Source organism: Anomaloglossus baeobatrachus, chromosome 2 (genome assembly GCF_048569485.1).
Source record: "Anomaloglossus baeobatrachus isolate aAnoBae1 chromosome 2, aAnoBae1.hap1, whole genome shotgun sequence".
In the NCBI taxonomy this organism is placed as follows: Eukaryota; Metazoa; Chordata; class Amphibia; order Anura; family Aromobatidae; genus Anomaloglossus; species Anomaloglossus baeobatrachus.
The window spans coordinates 69,302,148-69,315,358 of NC_134354.1; the positions used below are offsets into that span (position 1 = coordinate 69,302,148).

Genomic DNA, 13,211 nt, shown 5'->3' on the forward strand with positions numbered 1-13,211 from the left:
TTTATCCAGGTGGTTCATCGCTCATGCGGCAGCACCCATCGCTATGTGTGACACCGCAGGAGCGAGGAACGTCTCCTTACCTGCCGCCGGCCACAATGCGGAAGGAAGGAGGTGGGCGGGATGTTACGTCCCACTCATCTCCGTCCCTCCGCTTTGATTGGCCGGCCGCTTAGTGACGTTGCGGTGACGTCGCTGTGATGCCAAACGTCCCTCCCCCTTGAAGGAGGGATTGTTCGGCAGTCACAGAAACGCCGCCGACCAGGTAAGTGCGTGTGACGCTGCCGTAGCGATAATGTTCGCTACGGCAGCGATCACAAACAATCGCATGCACGACGGGGGCGGGTACTTACACGATCACTATTGCTACAAATTGCTGGCGATATCGCTACCGTGTAAAGCCCCCTTATGAGCCGGTACATCGCTCTGCATGCAATGCTCAGGCATGATCAGAGCCCCGTCCTGCTTTCTCAGCAGGGCATGTCTGACAAGTGCTTTGATAAATAGATGGGGACAGAGCAACCAGACATCCACCGACCTGCAGGACATATCTTCTTAAAGTAAATATATTTAAAAAAAAAAATAAAATAATAATAATAAAATCCATGTACCTCAATGAAAACACTCTACCCCCTCATATAGGGTTATATATTCCTATGTGAGGATTAGAAAAGCTTTTATTACCTTTGTTGATTTTATTTTGCTCCATGATGTTGTACTGCATGGGAGCGACGTCCGGTTTATGCTGAGTAGGCGGCTTCCAGTGCTTCTCCTCCGTATCTCCACCAGATGAGTTGATGTTATTGCCGATGTTTGACTGGATGAGCTGAGTGGTGGCATAAGGGGTGGGCTGGCCGGCTCCACTGACAAACCGGCCATCCTTCAGATTTGGGCTATTGAAGGTCTTCATCTCATTGATTTTGTTGCTTATGTCCACGTCGCTGTAGACACCTGACTCCGGCACCAGCAGGTTGGTTTGTTTGTTGTCCAGTTGGTTGTTGTAATTGGCGATACAATCCGCTGGAGAAAAAAAGATAAGAAGAAAGTGAACAACTAAGCGTACTAGAAAAATATTGCCTTTGACTTGTAAGGATGGTTTTGGAAAATGGTTAATAAAAGCTGTGTTCAGTCTGTGTGTTTGATCTCCACTATGCTGGGAAAAGCTCTAACAATAGAAGCATTTCCAGAGGATGCCAATAACACCAAAAACACCCAAAAACTGTCCTTTGCCAATGTATGCCAGAAAACATTGAAGTAGCATAGTAAAGGCCGCTTTACACGCTGTGATCTCGCTAACGAGATTGCTAGTGTGCGTACCCGCCCCCATCGTTTGTGCGTCACGGGCAAATCGCTGCCCGTGGCGCACAAAATTGCGTGGACCCGTCACACTACTTACCTGCCTAGTGACGTCGCTGTGACCGGCGAACCGCCTCCTTTCTAAGGGGTCGGTTCGTTCAGCGTCACAGCGACGTCACTAAGCGGCCACCCAATAGAAGCGGAGGGGCGGAGATGAGCGGGACGTAACATCCCGCCTACCTCCTTCTTTCCGCATTGCTGGCGGCCGCAGGTAAGGTGAGGTTCCTCGTTCCTGCGGTGTCACACCCAGCGATGTGTGCTGCCGGAGGAACAACGAACAACATCGTACCTGCAGCTGCAATGATTTTTGGGAATAGGGGAGGATGTCAACGATTAGCGATTTTGCACGTGTTTGCAACGATTTTCGATTGCACGTAGGTGTCACACGCAATGACATCACTAACGCGGCCGGATGTGCGTCACAAATTCCGTGACCCCAACGACATCGCTTTAGCGATGTCGTAACGTGTAAAGCGGCCTTAAGCTAATAAATCCCATATAATCTAGTAAAAACTATATATACCACAAAGTAATGGGACCCTGTAGATGAAGTATCATGTTGTATGTGTATAACATAGATTACTGACTACTGATAAAACAGAACTGTTTTTTATAGTCATTATAGGGTACACCAAATATATTCCAGAATGGGAAGAATGGTGCTCAGTGGTTAGCACTGTACAGTGGCTCAGAGGTTAGCCCTGTATGGTGGCTCAGTGGTTAGCACTGTATAGTGGCTCAGAGGTTAGCCCTGTATGGTGGCTCGGAGGTTATCCCTGTATGGTGGCTCTGTGGTTAGCACTGTATGGTGGCTCTGTGGTTAGCACTGTATGGTGGCTGGCTCAGTGGTTAGCACTCCATGGTGGCTCAGTGGTTAGCACTGTATGGTGGCTCAGTGGTTAGCACTGTATGGTGGCTCAGTGGTTAGCACTGTATGGATCTGTGGTTAGCACTGTATAGTGGCTCAGTGGTTAGCACTGTATGGTGACTCAGTGGTTAGCACTGTATGGTGGCTCAGTGGTTAGCACTGCCTGGTGGCTCAGTGGTTAGCACTGCCTGGTGGCTCAGTGGTTAGCACTGCAGTCTTGTAGTGCTGGTCGACAACATCTGCAAGGAGTTTGAGGGGCACTGCAGCCAAAATTTGAGATGCTGCCACCTGACTGCAGGCCCCCTATGCTAATTTTAGGTGGTTTCTCCCCCTGGAAAGACTCACCAGCTACCCCCCTCCGGCTCCTGTGGTATGATCTGCTCTGATATAAGTCACTGCGTTGCCCAGCTTCCGGTCTCTTTGTTCCTGGACCCGGACCTGTTTGGGCGGCCGGTGGAGTGTACCCGCTTCGGAGGGCGGTAAGAGAGCTATCAGCAGGGAGGGAAGAGTTTTGCCCACGGCGCTTTAGCTGTGAGCGGCTCCCTCCCTGCTGAGGCACAGGTGACATGGCCGGCGGGCGGTGTTTTCAGGGAAATACCCGCCCACCGGTCAGCCTGTGCTTGCCGTTTGTCATAAATCCCCCATCAGCAGGGAAGGAAGCGTCCGACTCACAGCGCTGTTAGTTGTGAGCGGCTTCCTCCCTGCTGAGGCACAGGTGACATGGCCGGCGAGCGGTGTTTTCAGGGAAACACCCGGCCGCCGGTCTGCCTGTGCTCGCAGGCTGACACAAATCCCCCCATCAGCAGGGAAGGAAGCGTCCGACTCACAACGCTGTTAGTTGTGAGCGGCTTCCTCCCTGCTGAGGCTCCAGCTGGGTGTGTCGGCGAGCGGCGTTCTGAGTGAACTACCCGCCCGCTGGTCAGCTGGAGCCCGTCCCTCAGTTTGTAAAGAGCGCGAAAGCGCTCTTTGCTTAAGGCACCGCCCACCCGCCGCCCTGCCTCTGCCAGCGGTGGGTGCAGGCTGTGAGCCGGCGCGGTCCCTGATGCAGCGCAGGTGGAAGCGCTGCAGCGGGGACCCGCCAGCTTTGTGTGAATAACAAACACCGTGCCCCTGATCCCTCCACTGCCCTGTCACCGCTGCCCTGTCATAATTAAATAAATTATACATACAAAATAAATAAATCACAGCTCTAATGCAGCTCGGATTGGAGGTGCTGCATTGGTGTATGTGCTGACTGCTGAAGTCAGCAGAATCCACATCCCTTATTGGTATCCCCAGACAAGTTTAAAAAAAAAAAAAAAAAAATTAAATAAATTATAAAAATAAATAAATAAATTATAAATAAAGAATAAATAAATTAAATAAATATATTATATATAAAATAAATAAATAAATTAAATAAATAAATTATAATTTAAAAAAAAAAAAAAAAGCTCCCTTATATTAGTGCCAGTGCTTTTCACCCCCCTCCCCTTTAGGGGTCGGCATGACATCTTAGAATAAAACCTCCCCTTCTGTGGGTAGCGGCTTGGATCGGACTCTGTCACTCTATGCACGGGCGTTGGGGCCCCGGGCGTCATGAGTCACATGGAGATTTAAACCCCCCCTTTTTTCTTCAGAATTAACCCCTGGTGCTGTCCCGCGGTGGGATGATGAGCATTTGAGGTACATTGGCCTGGACAGCGGAGTGCTGTGGGAATTGGGCAGGAACATCTGGAGTCCGGCCGCCCCCCTTTTATTCTGCACAATCTGGCAAGCACCATTACGTGGGATGGCGGGGTGGAATAAGCTGCCTGGGGGGAGTCAGGTGATGTCACCAGGCAGCAGGTTTTCCGCCCTATATAGCATTCTGTAATTAAGTTATTATGACCGACACTATAGGTGTACTGAGGAAATCATACACCCGCCTTAATAGGCGCTAGAGTAGCTGCCATTACTACCTCTTGTGGTCGGCATTCCGCAGTCTGTTTGCTTTTACTGTAAAGAACCCTTCTCATTTAACTGCGGTAGGTGGAAGTAATGTTCCAGTCCTTTATAGTGACCACACACGATTTATGCATAAAAATGAGATCTCCTCCTCCATTCCTTGCAATAATCTAGTTGTCTCCTTGAACCGACCAATCTCAGAATGTTTACCCACCGCCTTTTGATAATAAAAAAAAAAAAAAAAGTTGAGCAGAACTGGATCCCAGATTTTAGATGTGGCCTGTCAAGTGATTTATAGGTGGGTTACATTATGTGGGCGCACAGGAGATCACCTCTCCTTGGTATACACTCTAACTTAGGGCTGTAGTTAACAAGGCGTAGGCTATGTTCGTCACTGATAACTTTATGGTAATAGCAAAGTGTATTTCTGTGCATTTTCGGGTTTGTTGGAGTTTCAGTTCAACAGACGAAAATGAACATGTGAGATGCGAAAATTGTCAATTTTCTGCAAGTGCATAATTATGCCCGCTAATATTTCCTGAGCAATTAAGTCCACATAAATAGCATCAAAAAAAAAAAAAAAAAATACACAATTTTAGTTTAGGTCTCAGGTGTGCACAACTGACCAGTGTTTTCCCATGTGTTAGTAGACAGCAATCATTCTAATACTAGACTATAGAGGGTGTCAAGCAGCTTCATTATTTGAAGCACCTATTATGAATATAAAAAAAAAAATTAATTATGGAAAAGCCCCTCCTTTTGGGTTTGACTTTTGTTTTGGAAGGTTTTGCCGCATGGAAATAGCGTTTATCGGCTATTACCCATCGTATGGAGGTTTATCTTTCGGCCCCTGCGGTTCCTTAGGTATGAACTTCAACTTTGCGGTTAAGGTCATTTCTATTGCTGTTATTGTTTCCAAGGCGCCTTTCCTAGGCTTTCCAGTATAGGTCTAAGCGGCAGGGTCACGTTACCCGGTATCGGTACATTGGTCCAACCCTAGGTGCGGTAAGTTTAAATTTTATTTTCGCTACATGGAATCAGGCACCCGAAAAGGAGGAACTGATTGGTAGCTGAATTTTCTTTAAGCTTCAATGGCTACATTTGCTTCAAGGGCAGTAACGGTTGAATCGATAGGGGGTGTAGTTAACAGCAGCAGGTCTGGCTGTTTGGGTTTGTTTTCAACACAACGTTAAAAAAAAAACAAAAAAAACTATCTAACCACCTGTTTACAACTTTCCTTTTCAGTAGTGGGCTGTTTAGGCTTTTCGGTTTTTAGAATGCGCATAAGTTAACGAAAGGTTAAAGTCATACCAGGTATCCAGTTGCCGTGATAGTATGGTTTACTCCCTATTGATTTGCCAATTCCAGGTATCCTCCTTAACTGCGTCCGCTGGTAGGTCCAAAGGGTTTTGATTCTTTAAATTCGTAATGGTACTCCCATCGAAAGGAAGCCGAGGACCCGGCCTCTCGTTAAAACACAGACATGATGGGCTTATAGTAGGGTATGCAGCGAGTGGGGTTTACCAGGCGGGTGAAAAGCATGATGATTTTCAAGCGATCCCTTGCTAATGTATAACCGGCAGTATTTAGTGATTCTACTTCACCAACGGGTACCAATTTTTCCTGTTATGAGCAAACTGGTTTGGGGTTTTTTGCGCTAAAATTTTTTCAGTTGGGGAACTGGACCTGCGTGACCAAGGCCTAGTGGGACCCACGGTATGAAATGGGTAGTGGTTTAGCGGCAGGTGGGTGGATGTCAGGAGGCCTAATACTCCTGGCCGTTTGTCGATCTTATAAGGTGCCGGGCCGGGTGGTTACGTCCATTGTGGTTTTGATCTTAAAGCTTAGTCACACAGGCTGAAGAAAGGCCTAGGTCTATCTAGCCAAGCCTGTCTTTCCTCACAGTTTTGGGATCTTTTTCCCCACCTCTGGTTGGTATGCTTAAGGTGTTAGAGATAGCCCTCAGATGAACAGGGATGACGGGGAGCAATTTTTAACCATGAAGATTTTTTCCCATATTTGGCGGACAATTTCATGGCGGTAAATTGGTGATGGTTGCTATTGTGGGTGCGTTAGTTGCAGTACCTGGGATGTAAACACCCCTCCCTTCCCCCCCCCAGAACTGGGGTGCTGCTGAAGCTTTGGGGCAAGTATGTATGAGCGTGGTTCCAATGGGATGGGTTTGGCAACGCAAATGCATTTTGAGGAACGTCCGTACTGAGTTTGTTTTATAAACAGTCACTAGTAGAAGGACAGGAGGCTACTGACTGGCATATAGGCTAGCGTAACATTACATACGTTTCAGATGTGTATTAAAAAAAAAAAAAAAAACGCGAGTTCTTGCCAAATCAACCCCAAGGGAAAGGGGGTCTGCTGGTTAAGAGATTTTTGATGGTTTCGAAATTTTTTCCTTTCTGACAATGTTTTCCTTTTTCAGATGTAAGTCGGCCTAGGTTTCAAGCTTAGGTCATGCCCATACTTTTCGGGCAGCGGGAAAAGGTGATCCTCGCTCTGGCGGTTGGTCCGTGGTTTCTATTGGCCTGGATGTGATTGGAGAAGTTGCCGGGAGCTGGTTGAGCTGAGTGTGCTACCTGAGGTGTTCAGGATTGTGGAGCCGCCCTCCACAGTTGACTTGGCGACACAAGTAGATGTCACAGATTTGGTCTCCTGCAACCTAGCTGCGCTTCGCCTCGTACCCTCATCCGGTCAGAGATGGTACAACTTTTCCTGTGATTTTCCTAATTTAAGATGGGCAAGGCAGAGGTGATTTTCAGCTCATATTGGAACGTATCCAAGGAAGGATGTGTTACGGGGCTGTCCTTGGTGCATGGGCAACTAGTGCCTACCTAAGTTGATAGTGTAAAATATATATATATATAAAAAAAAAAAAATTGGTGTGGCACCGCCAGCTGGAAGATATTAACTTTGCTGTCCTTATGAGGGAGCGGGTGCATTTTCCATGATGCGGTTTTCGGATGGATTAATGGTGGGAATGTGTGAGGAGATGGCTCAGGTACTGTGGTTTTTGGGGGGGGGGTCGCAGCTTGCTAGCGCTGTGCTGCTCCTTGGCGGAAGGGGTAGGAAAAGTGGTGGTGAAATACCCGCACCGGACGGCCGGTGGCGGAAAATTTCCCAAAACCCCATGGTGTTGGCTGGTAATGCCTAATTTGAAAGCTGCGACCATAATTTACGCCAAAGTAAAAGATGAGAGTGTTTTTTCCCTATGCCTCTCCATAAGTGAAAAATAAAAGTAATTTAATTTATAAAGAACTGTGTGGTGTCTTTCTAGGGGGGAAAAGGTGGTGTTTGGGTCCTGGCAGTCTAAGGGGCACTGCAGCCAAAATTTGAGATGCTGCCACCTGACTGCAGGCCCCCTATGCTAATTTTAGGTGGTTTCTCCCCCTGGAAAGACTCACCAGCTACCCCCGGCTCCTGTGGTATGATCTGCTCTGATATAAGTCACTGCGTTGCCCAGCTTCCGGTCTCTTTGTTCCTGGACCCGGACCTGTTTCCCACCCTCCCTCCCCTTTGTTTTATGAGTTTTTGTGGAGTGTCTTTGTGTTAAGTCGCAGCAGCGGAAGGGGTAGGAAAAGTGGTGGTGAAATACCCGCACCGGACGGCCGGTGGCGGAAAATTTCCCAAAACCCCGTGGTGTTGGCTGGTAATGCCTAATTTGAAAGCTGCGACCAGAATTTATGCCAAAGTAAAAGATGAGAGTGTTTTTTCCCTATGCCTCTCCATAAGTGAAAATAAAAGTAATTTAACTTATAAAGAACTGTGTGGTGTCTTTCTAGGGGGGAAAAGGTGGTGTTTGGGTCCTGGCAGTCTGTACGTAGTGCCGTCACTTCAAGCAAAAGTGAATAAGCAGTCACACTATGTAGTTTGCATAGTCACAATTTTAATATGGCCTTGCTACTACAGAGGCAAGGCAAAAACTAGGCCCCTTTCAGCTGCTGCCTGACACCCCCACACTCCTAACCCTCCCTACAGGAGATTCTGTTGCCCGTGTCATATTTTCATCCATTTACAGAGGAACAGTGACTGGGTCAAAAGTAACCGATTTTTACTCTTATTTTAAGCCTCATGCTCCTCTGAATATTCCTCTTTCTTATTTTTTTAAATCCGCCATACAGTCCGCTAATTCTTATGGCAGTTGCTAAGTGGGTGTGGCTTATAAGATAATTATGCATAGCAGTGTAAAGACACGCCCCCAGGGAATTCTGTAAGCCACACCCCCCTGTAAAGACCATAAACATTAGCACTATATAAAAAGGCCCATATCTCTGGAACCAAATGGCGGATTTTACTAAAACAAAAAGCCAAAATATTCAGGGACACAACAGGAATAAAAGAAGACATTTTAAAGTAAATCTCCGACTTATCCAAATAGATTTATAGACATTTTAAAGTAGTTGACACTTTTGACCAGTTAACAGGTCCTGTTTAAGATTTCACCACATTTGGAGACCTCATCTGTGTGCACCAACTAAAAACCAACCGGAAATGGTCCCTTTCAGTCTTAAGAGCCCCACACCCACTGTATACACTGCCACTATGCCCTTAAAGGGAATCTGTCACCAGGGTTTTGCCACCTAATTTGAAAGCAGCATAATGTAGGGTCAGAGTTCTGGATTCCAGCAATGTGTCACTTACTGGGCTGCTTAGTATACTTTTGATAAAATCACTGTTTAATCAGCAGTAGATTATCATTAGAGGACTACTTGGCATGCTGCATCTCCATGAGCTGTGTATAACTGCTAGATCTGCAGCAGAGAAAACATTGATTTTATCAAAATGACAGCAACAGCTCAGTAAGTGACACATCGCTGGAATCAGGGTCTCTGTCTCTATATTATGCTGCTCTCAGATGAAGGAGCAAAAACATGGTGACAGATTCCCTTTAATGGGACGTTATATTCAGTACATCTGTATAAATGGCAAGTTATTGAAGGCAACGGGATTTTTGGAAATGTTAAAGGGCCAACGTAAGCCGTATGTGATTTATAGACTCTGAGATCCATTATAAGAAAACGACTGGTTTTAAATAGTAATTAGCGTTAACACATAGACTCCGATATGGTAATAAATAGGAGAACTGGAGCCATTAAGAGACTCATAAGACCGACTTTTACTGCTGCCTAAACCCAGAGCAGACGGGGCAGGCTCACCGAGTCCAAATCCTAATCATAGACAGGTTTGGATTTGGAAATCTAGAACCTGGAATAGTCGGTACCTTGTTGCTGATTAGACGCAATTAAATCCGCGCATGTAATATAAAACGCACTTTATTATGTCTGATGCAGATTAACATTCTTCCATGTCATTTCTCTATGGAGCTCCACCTAACGTATTATGTGCCTACATAAACAATGTGCTGTGCATTTACAGTGTCTGGCACCAACCTCAGAATTCAGCACAATGCAAACTGCGAAATAGCAAAATATATAGAAATTTACTAAACACAGGATTGCAGGACTAAACTGAAACACTATAGACCCTACAATGTAATGAGGAGCATATAATGGACGGCTTGTCATGTGTAGTGATTGGGATGGAGTCAGGCAATAACTGGTGCCCTCCAATGACTGGCATGACTGCAAACTCCCTGGGATTATGTCACTGGATTTTTTTATATCATAGATTTCAATGGAAAACTTGCCTTTCTCTTACACAACAATATATAGTCACAAACTCAACAGAATTTCATTTTTCTGAACTCTGTTGAAACATAATGTTAAAGGGAATCTGTCACCAGGTTTTTGCCACCTAATCTGAGAACAGCATTACACAGTGACAGAGACCCCGATTCCAGTAGTGTTTCTCTTACTGGGCTGCTTACTGTACTTTTGATAAAATCACTGTTTAATCAGCAGGAGATTATCATTAGAGGACTACTTGGTGTGTTGCAGGCAGTCCAGCATATTGATGAGCCCTGTATAATTGCTAGATCTGCAGCAGAGAAAACATTGATTTTATCAAAATGACAATAAACAGCTCAGTAAGTGACACATTGCTGGAATCAGGGTCTCTGTCTCTACATTATACTGCTCTCAGATGGGGGATCAAAACCCTGGTAACAGATTCCCTTTAAAAGGAACTTGACGAGATTTCTGCTGTCTAAATCACTAGAAACTGCTAACAAGAACCAGACACTGGCTGCGTAATTGCACCTAGTCCACTGCAAGTCCCCAGTGGCTTCATTCTTCCCCGCTCCCTCCCCCCAGGCTGACAGATTTATTCCCATACATACACAGACTCTAGAGCAGTGCGATTCTCCTGCTCCTGCCATGTGCTGTTTAAAATGATAAAAGTTGCAGTTACTCACAACCACCACTGGAGGGAGTGTAGAAGCCTACTGCATACTGTATTACTAATGTACTAAATACACAACACTCCCTCTAGTGGTGGCAAATGGTTACTGGTATGCTGTTGTATATATATATATATATATATATATATATATATATATATATATATATATATAAATATAATGCACATAGACACACACGAACACACACACACACACACACACATATATACATATATATATCAAATATCTATGTGTATATATCAAATATATATACTTGAGATATATATATATATATATATATATATATATATACATACATACATACACACAATATAAATGTGTATGTTATAAAATACCAGTAACCAGTTGCCACCACTAGAGGGAGTGTTGTGTATTTAGTATAGTAGTAATATAGTATGCAGTAGGGTTCTACACTCCCTCTAGTGGTGGATGTGAGTAACTGCAACTTATATGATATATATGTGAACACAGTTCCAACTACTTTACAGAAATATTAAGTCATTAAGCAGCACATGATTGTGAACTATTACATAAAACATGAGGTTTACAGCTGGTAATACACTTTGAAGAATAGATGGGCATTTATGCATTCTATATGTACAGTATTTACAGTTAAAATGATCCATTTGGCAGCGGTTCTGAGCTAATACCTTGCCCACTGTGCTCTCCCAAAGCAAGGTATAGTCCGAAGCACAATCCTACCTAGAGGAAGGAGGCCGCTTTGTCCTTATTAAAGCTTATCAGCTACGGAGAGGGGATTGTGCTCAGCATGGAAGGCATTATACAGAAATGCTTACTAAAACAATGAGCCCTTGTAAACCCCTCCGCAGTGGCAACAAGCGAATGAGCCATTCAGCTGTATGAGGAGCCACTTCTGGGAATAAGAGCCAGGATTTAGCACTGAATGTGGGGACGGTTGGCCGGACATCGAGTAAATGACATCAAATTTACAGCCTCGTCATCTGCAGTGAGTTTTTGAGGTTGAGATATCTGTTTCCAAAAACCTAACTAATAATAAACTAATAAACTGTAGTATATATATTAAAATATATATTATATATATATATATATATATATATATATATATATATATATATATATATATATAAAAAATTACTTGATTGTGACTTACAGTGAATTCTATGATAGAGGAGCAGTGTGTGACACTAGTTGGAAGAATATTTGAGGATTATTATAGCAAAAAATCCCCCAAAGTCCCAAGACCCTGTGCCATTTGTAATGCTGTTATTTGGCACAGGGGCACGTGGTCCTCTAAGAATAATATTTCTGCATCCCCCATAGCTCAGGCTCATGCTAATTGCCGCCATTTCTCCCAGTATAACAAATATCTAAGAAACACCTAACATAATATTGACTATGGTGTAGGGAAGAGAGCAAAGACTTCTTTCAATATTCTTTAGTCTTGGTTGACAAACATTCCGTAGTTGTGTCCTGACCTGGTCGGCTGTACGTGGCCAGATTGTTATCGCTGCTTCCGTTCCCAGATGTGCAACAGTTAATAGGACATTCGTTGTGGTTGTTCCCCGTGTTTGGCCAGGTATCTGCGAGCCAGGGCTGAGCGGCCGGCTCGGCAATATTTAAGAGTCCGGGTCTGCAATACAAAAGAGATAAATATATAGACTGGATTCATGCAACAAAGCAAATTTGTAAAAATACATGAAAAATAAAAGTGTAACCATTAAACTCCTGCATGCAAATCACTTAAAGCGCACCAATCATCAGGACTTTCCTATATAACCTAAAGCCAGGGCTATACTGGCACTATCAGGATGATTCTATACATACCTGTAGTTGTCAGCTCGGATGTATGGGTTTGAAACACAAGTTTGTAAAATGAGCAGCTTTTTAATTGGCAGCAGCTGCAAATCAGTTGATAGCTGGGGTGGGTATTCATAGTGATTCCCGCCCCCGGCCTGTTGTTCCTCCCCCTTTTATTTATGCTAATTCTATTATAGAATCATTTTACTAACTGCCTAGAAGGACCTGTGCTGATGTCATACCCATGTGACCAGAAAGGGTGGGGCTCCAGCCATCAGAAAAATAATGTTGCCTTCTGGTATCAGCTATGTTGACTGAGGCTCCACCCTTTCTGGTCACATGGGTATGACATCAGCACAGGTCCTTCTAGTCAGTTAGTAAAAGGATTGTATAATAGAATTAGCATAAATAATAGGGGGAGGACAGACAGACAAGAGGCGGGAATCACTATGAAAACTCATCTTAGCTATCAGCTAATCGGCAGCTGCTGTCATTCAAAAAGCTGCTCATTTTCCAAACATTACTTGCTTGTGTTTAAAAACCTATACATGACTAGAAGGACCTGTGCTGATGTCATAGCCATGTGACCAAAAGGGGTGGGGCCTCAGCCATCAGAAAAATAATGTTACTTTCTGGTATCAGCTATGTTGACTGAGGCCTCTCCCTTTCTGGTGACATGGGTATGACATCATCATGGGTCCTTCTAGTAAGTTAGTAAAAGGATTCTATAATAGAATTAGCATAAATAACGGGAGGACGGACAGACAGGGGGCGGGAATCACTATGAAAACCCATCTCAGCTATCAGCTGATCAGCAGCTGCTGTCATTCAAAAAGCTGCTCATTTTACAAACTTTACTTGCTTGTGTTTAAAAATCTATACATAACTAGAAGGACCTGTACTGATGTCATACCCATGTGACCAGAAGGGGTGGGGCCTCAGCCGTCAGAAAAA

At 44.5% G+C, this 13,211-nt stretch overlaps 1 protein-coding gene across 3 annotated transcripts in view; it reads right to left on the reverse strand.

Annotated features, from left to right (window-relative positions):
- ROBO1 (roundabout guidance receptor 1) overlaps positions 1–13,211 on the reverse strand; it is a 1,692,467-nt gene that overhangs the window by 47,814 nt on the left and 1,631,442 nt on the right. For all 3 annotated transcript variants that reach the window (XM_075335086.1, XM_075335085.1, XM_075335087.1), the window contains 2 exons: positions 11,936–12,090; positions 682–1,017 (listed from right to left, as the gene is read on the reverse strand). In XM_075335086.1, coding sequence (XP_075191201.1) covers positions 682–1,017; positions 11,936–12,090 — 491 coding nt within the window. The remainder of the gene's footprint in view (positions 1–681; positions 1,018–11,935; positions 12,091–13,211) is intronic.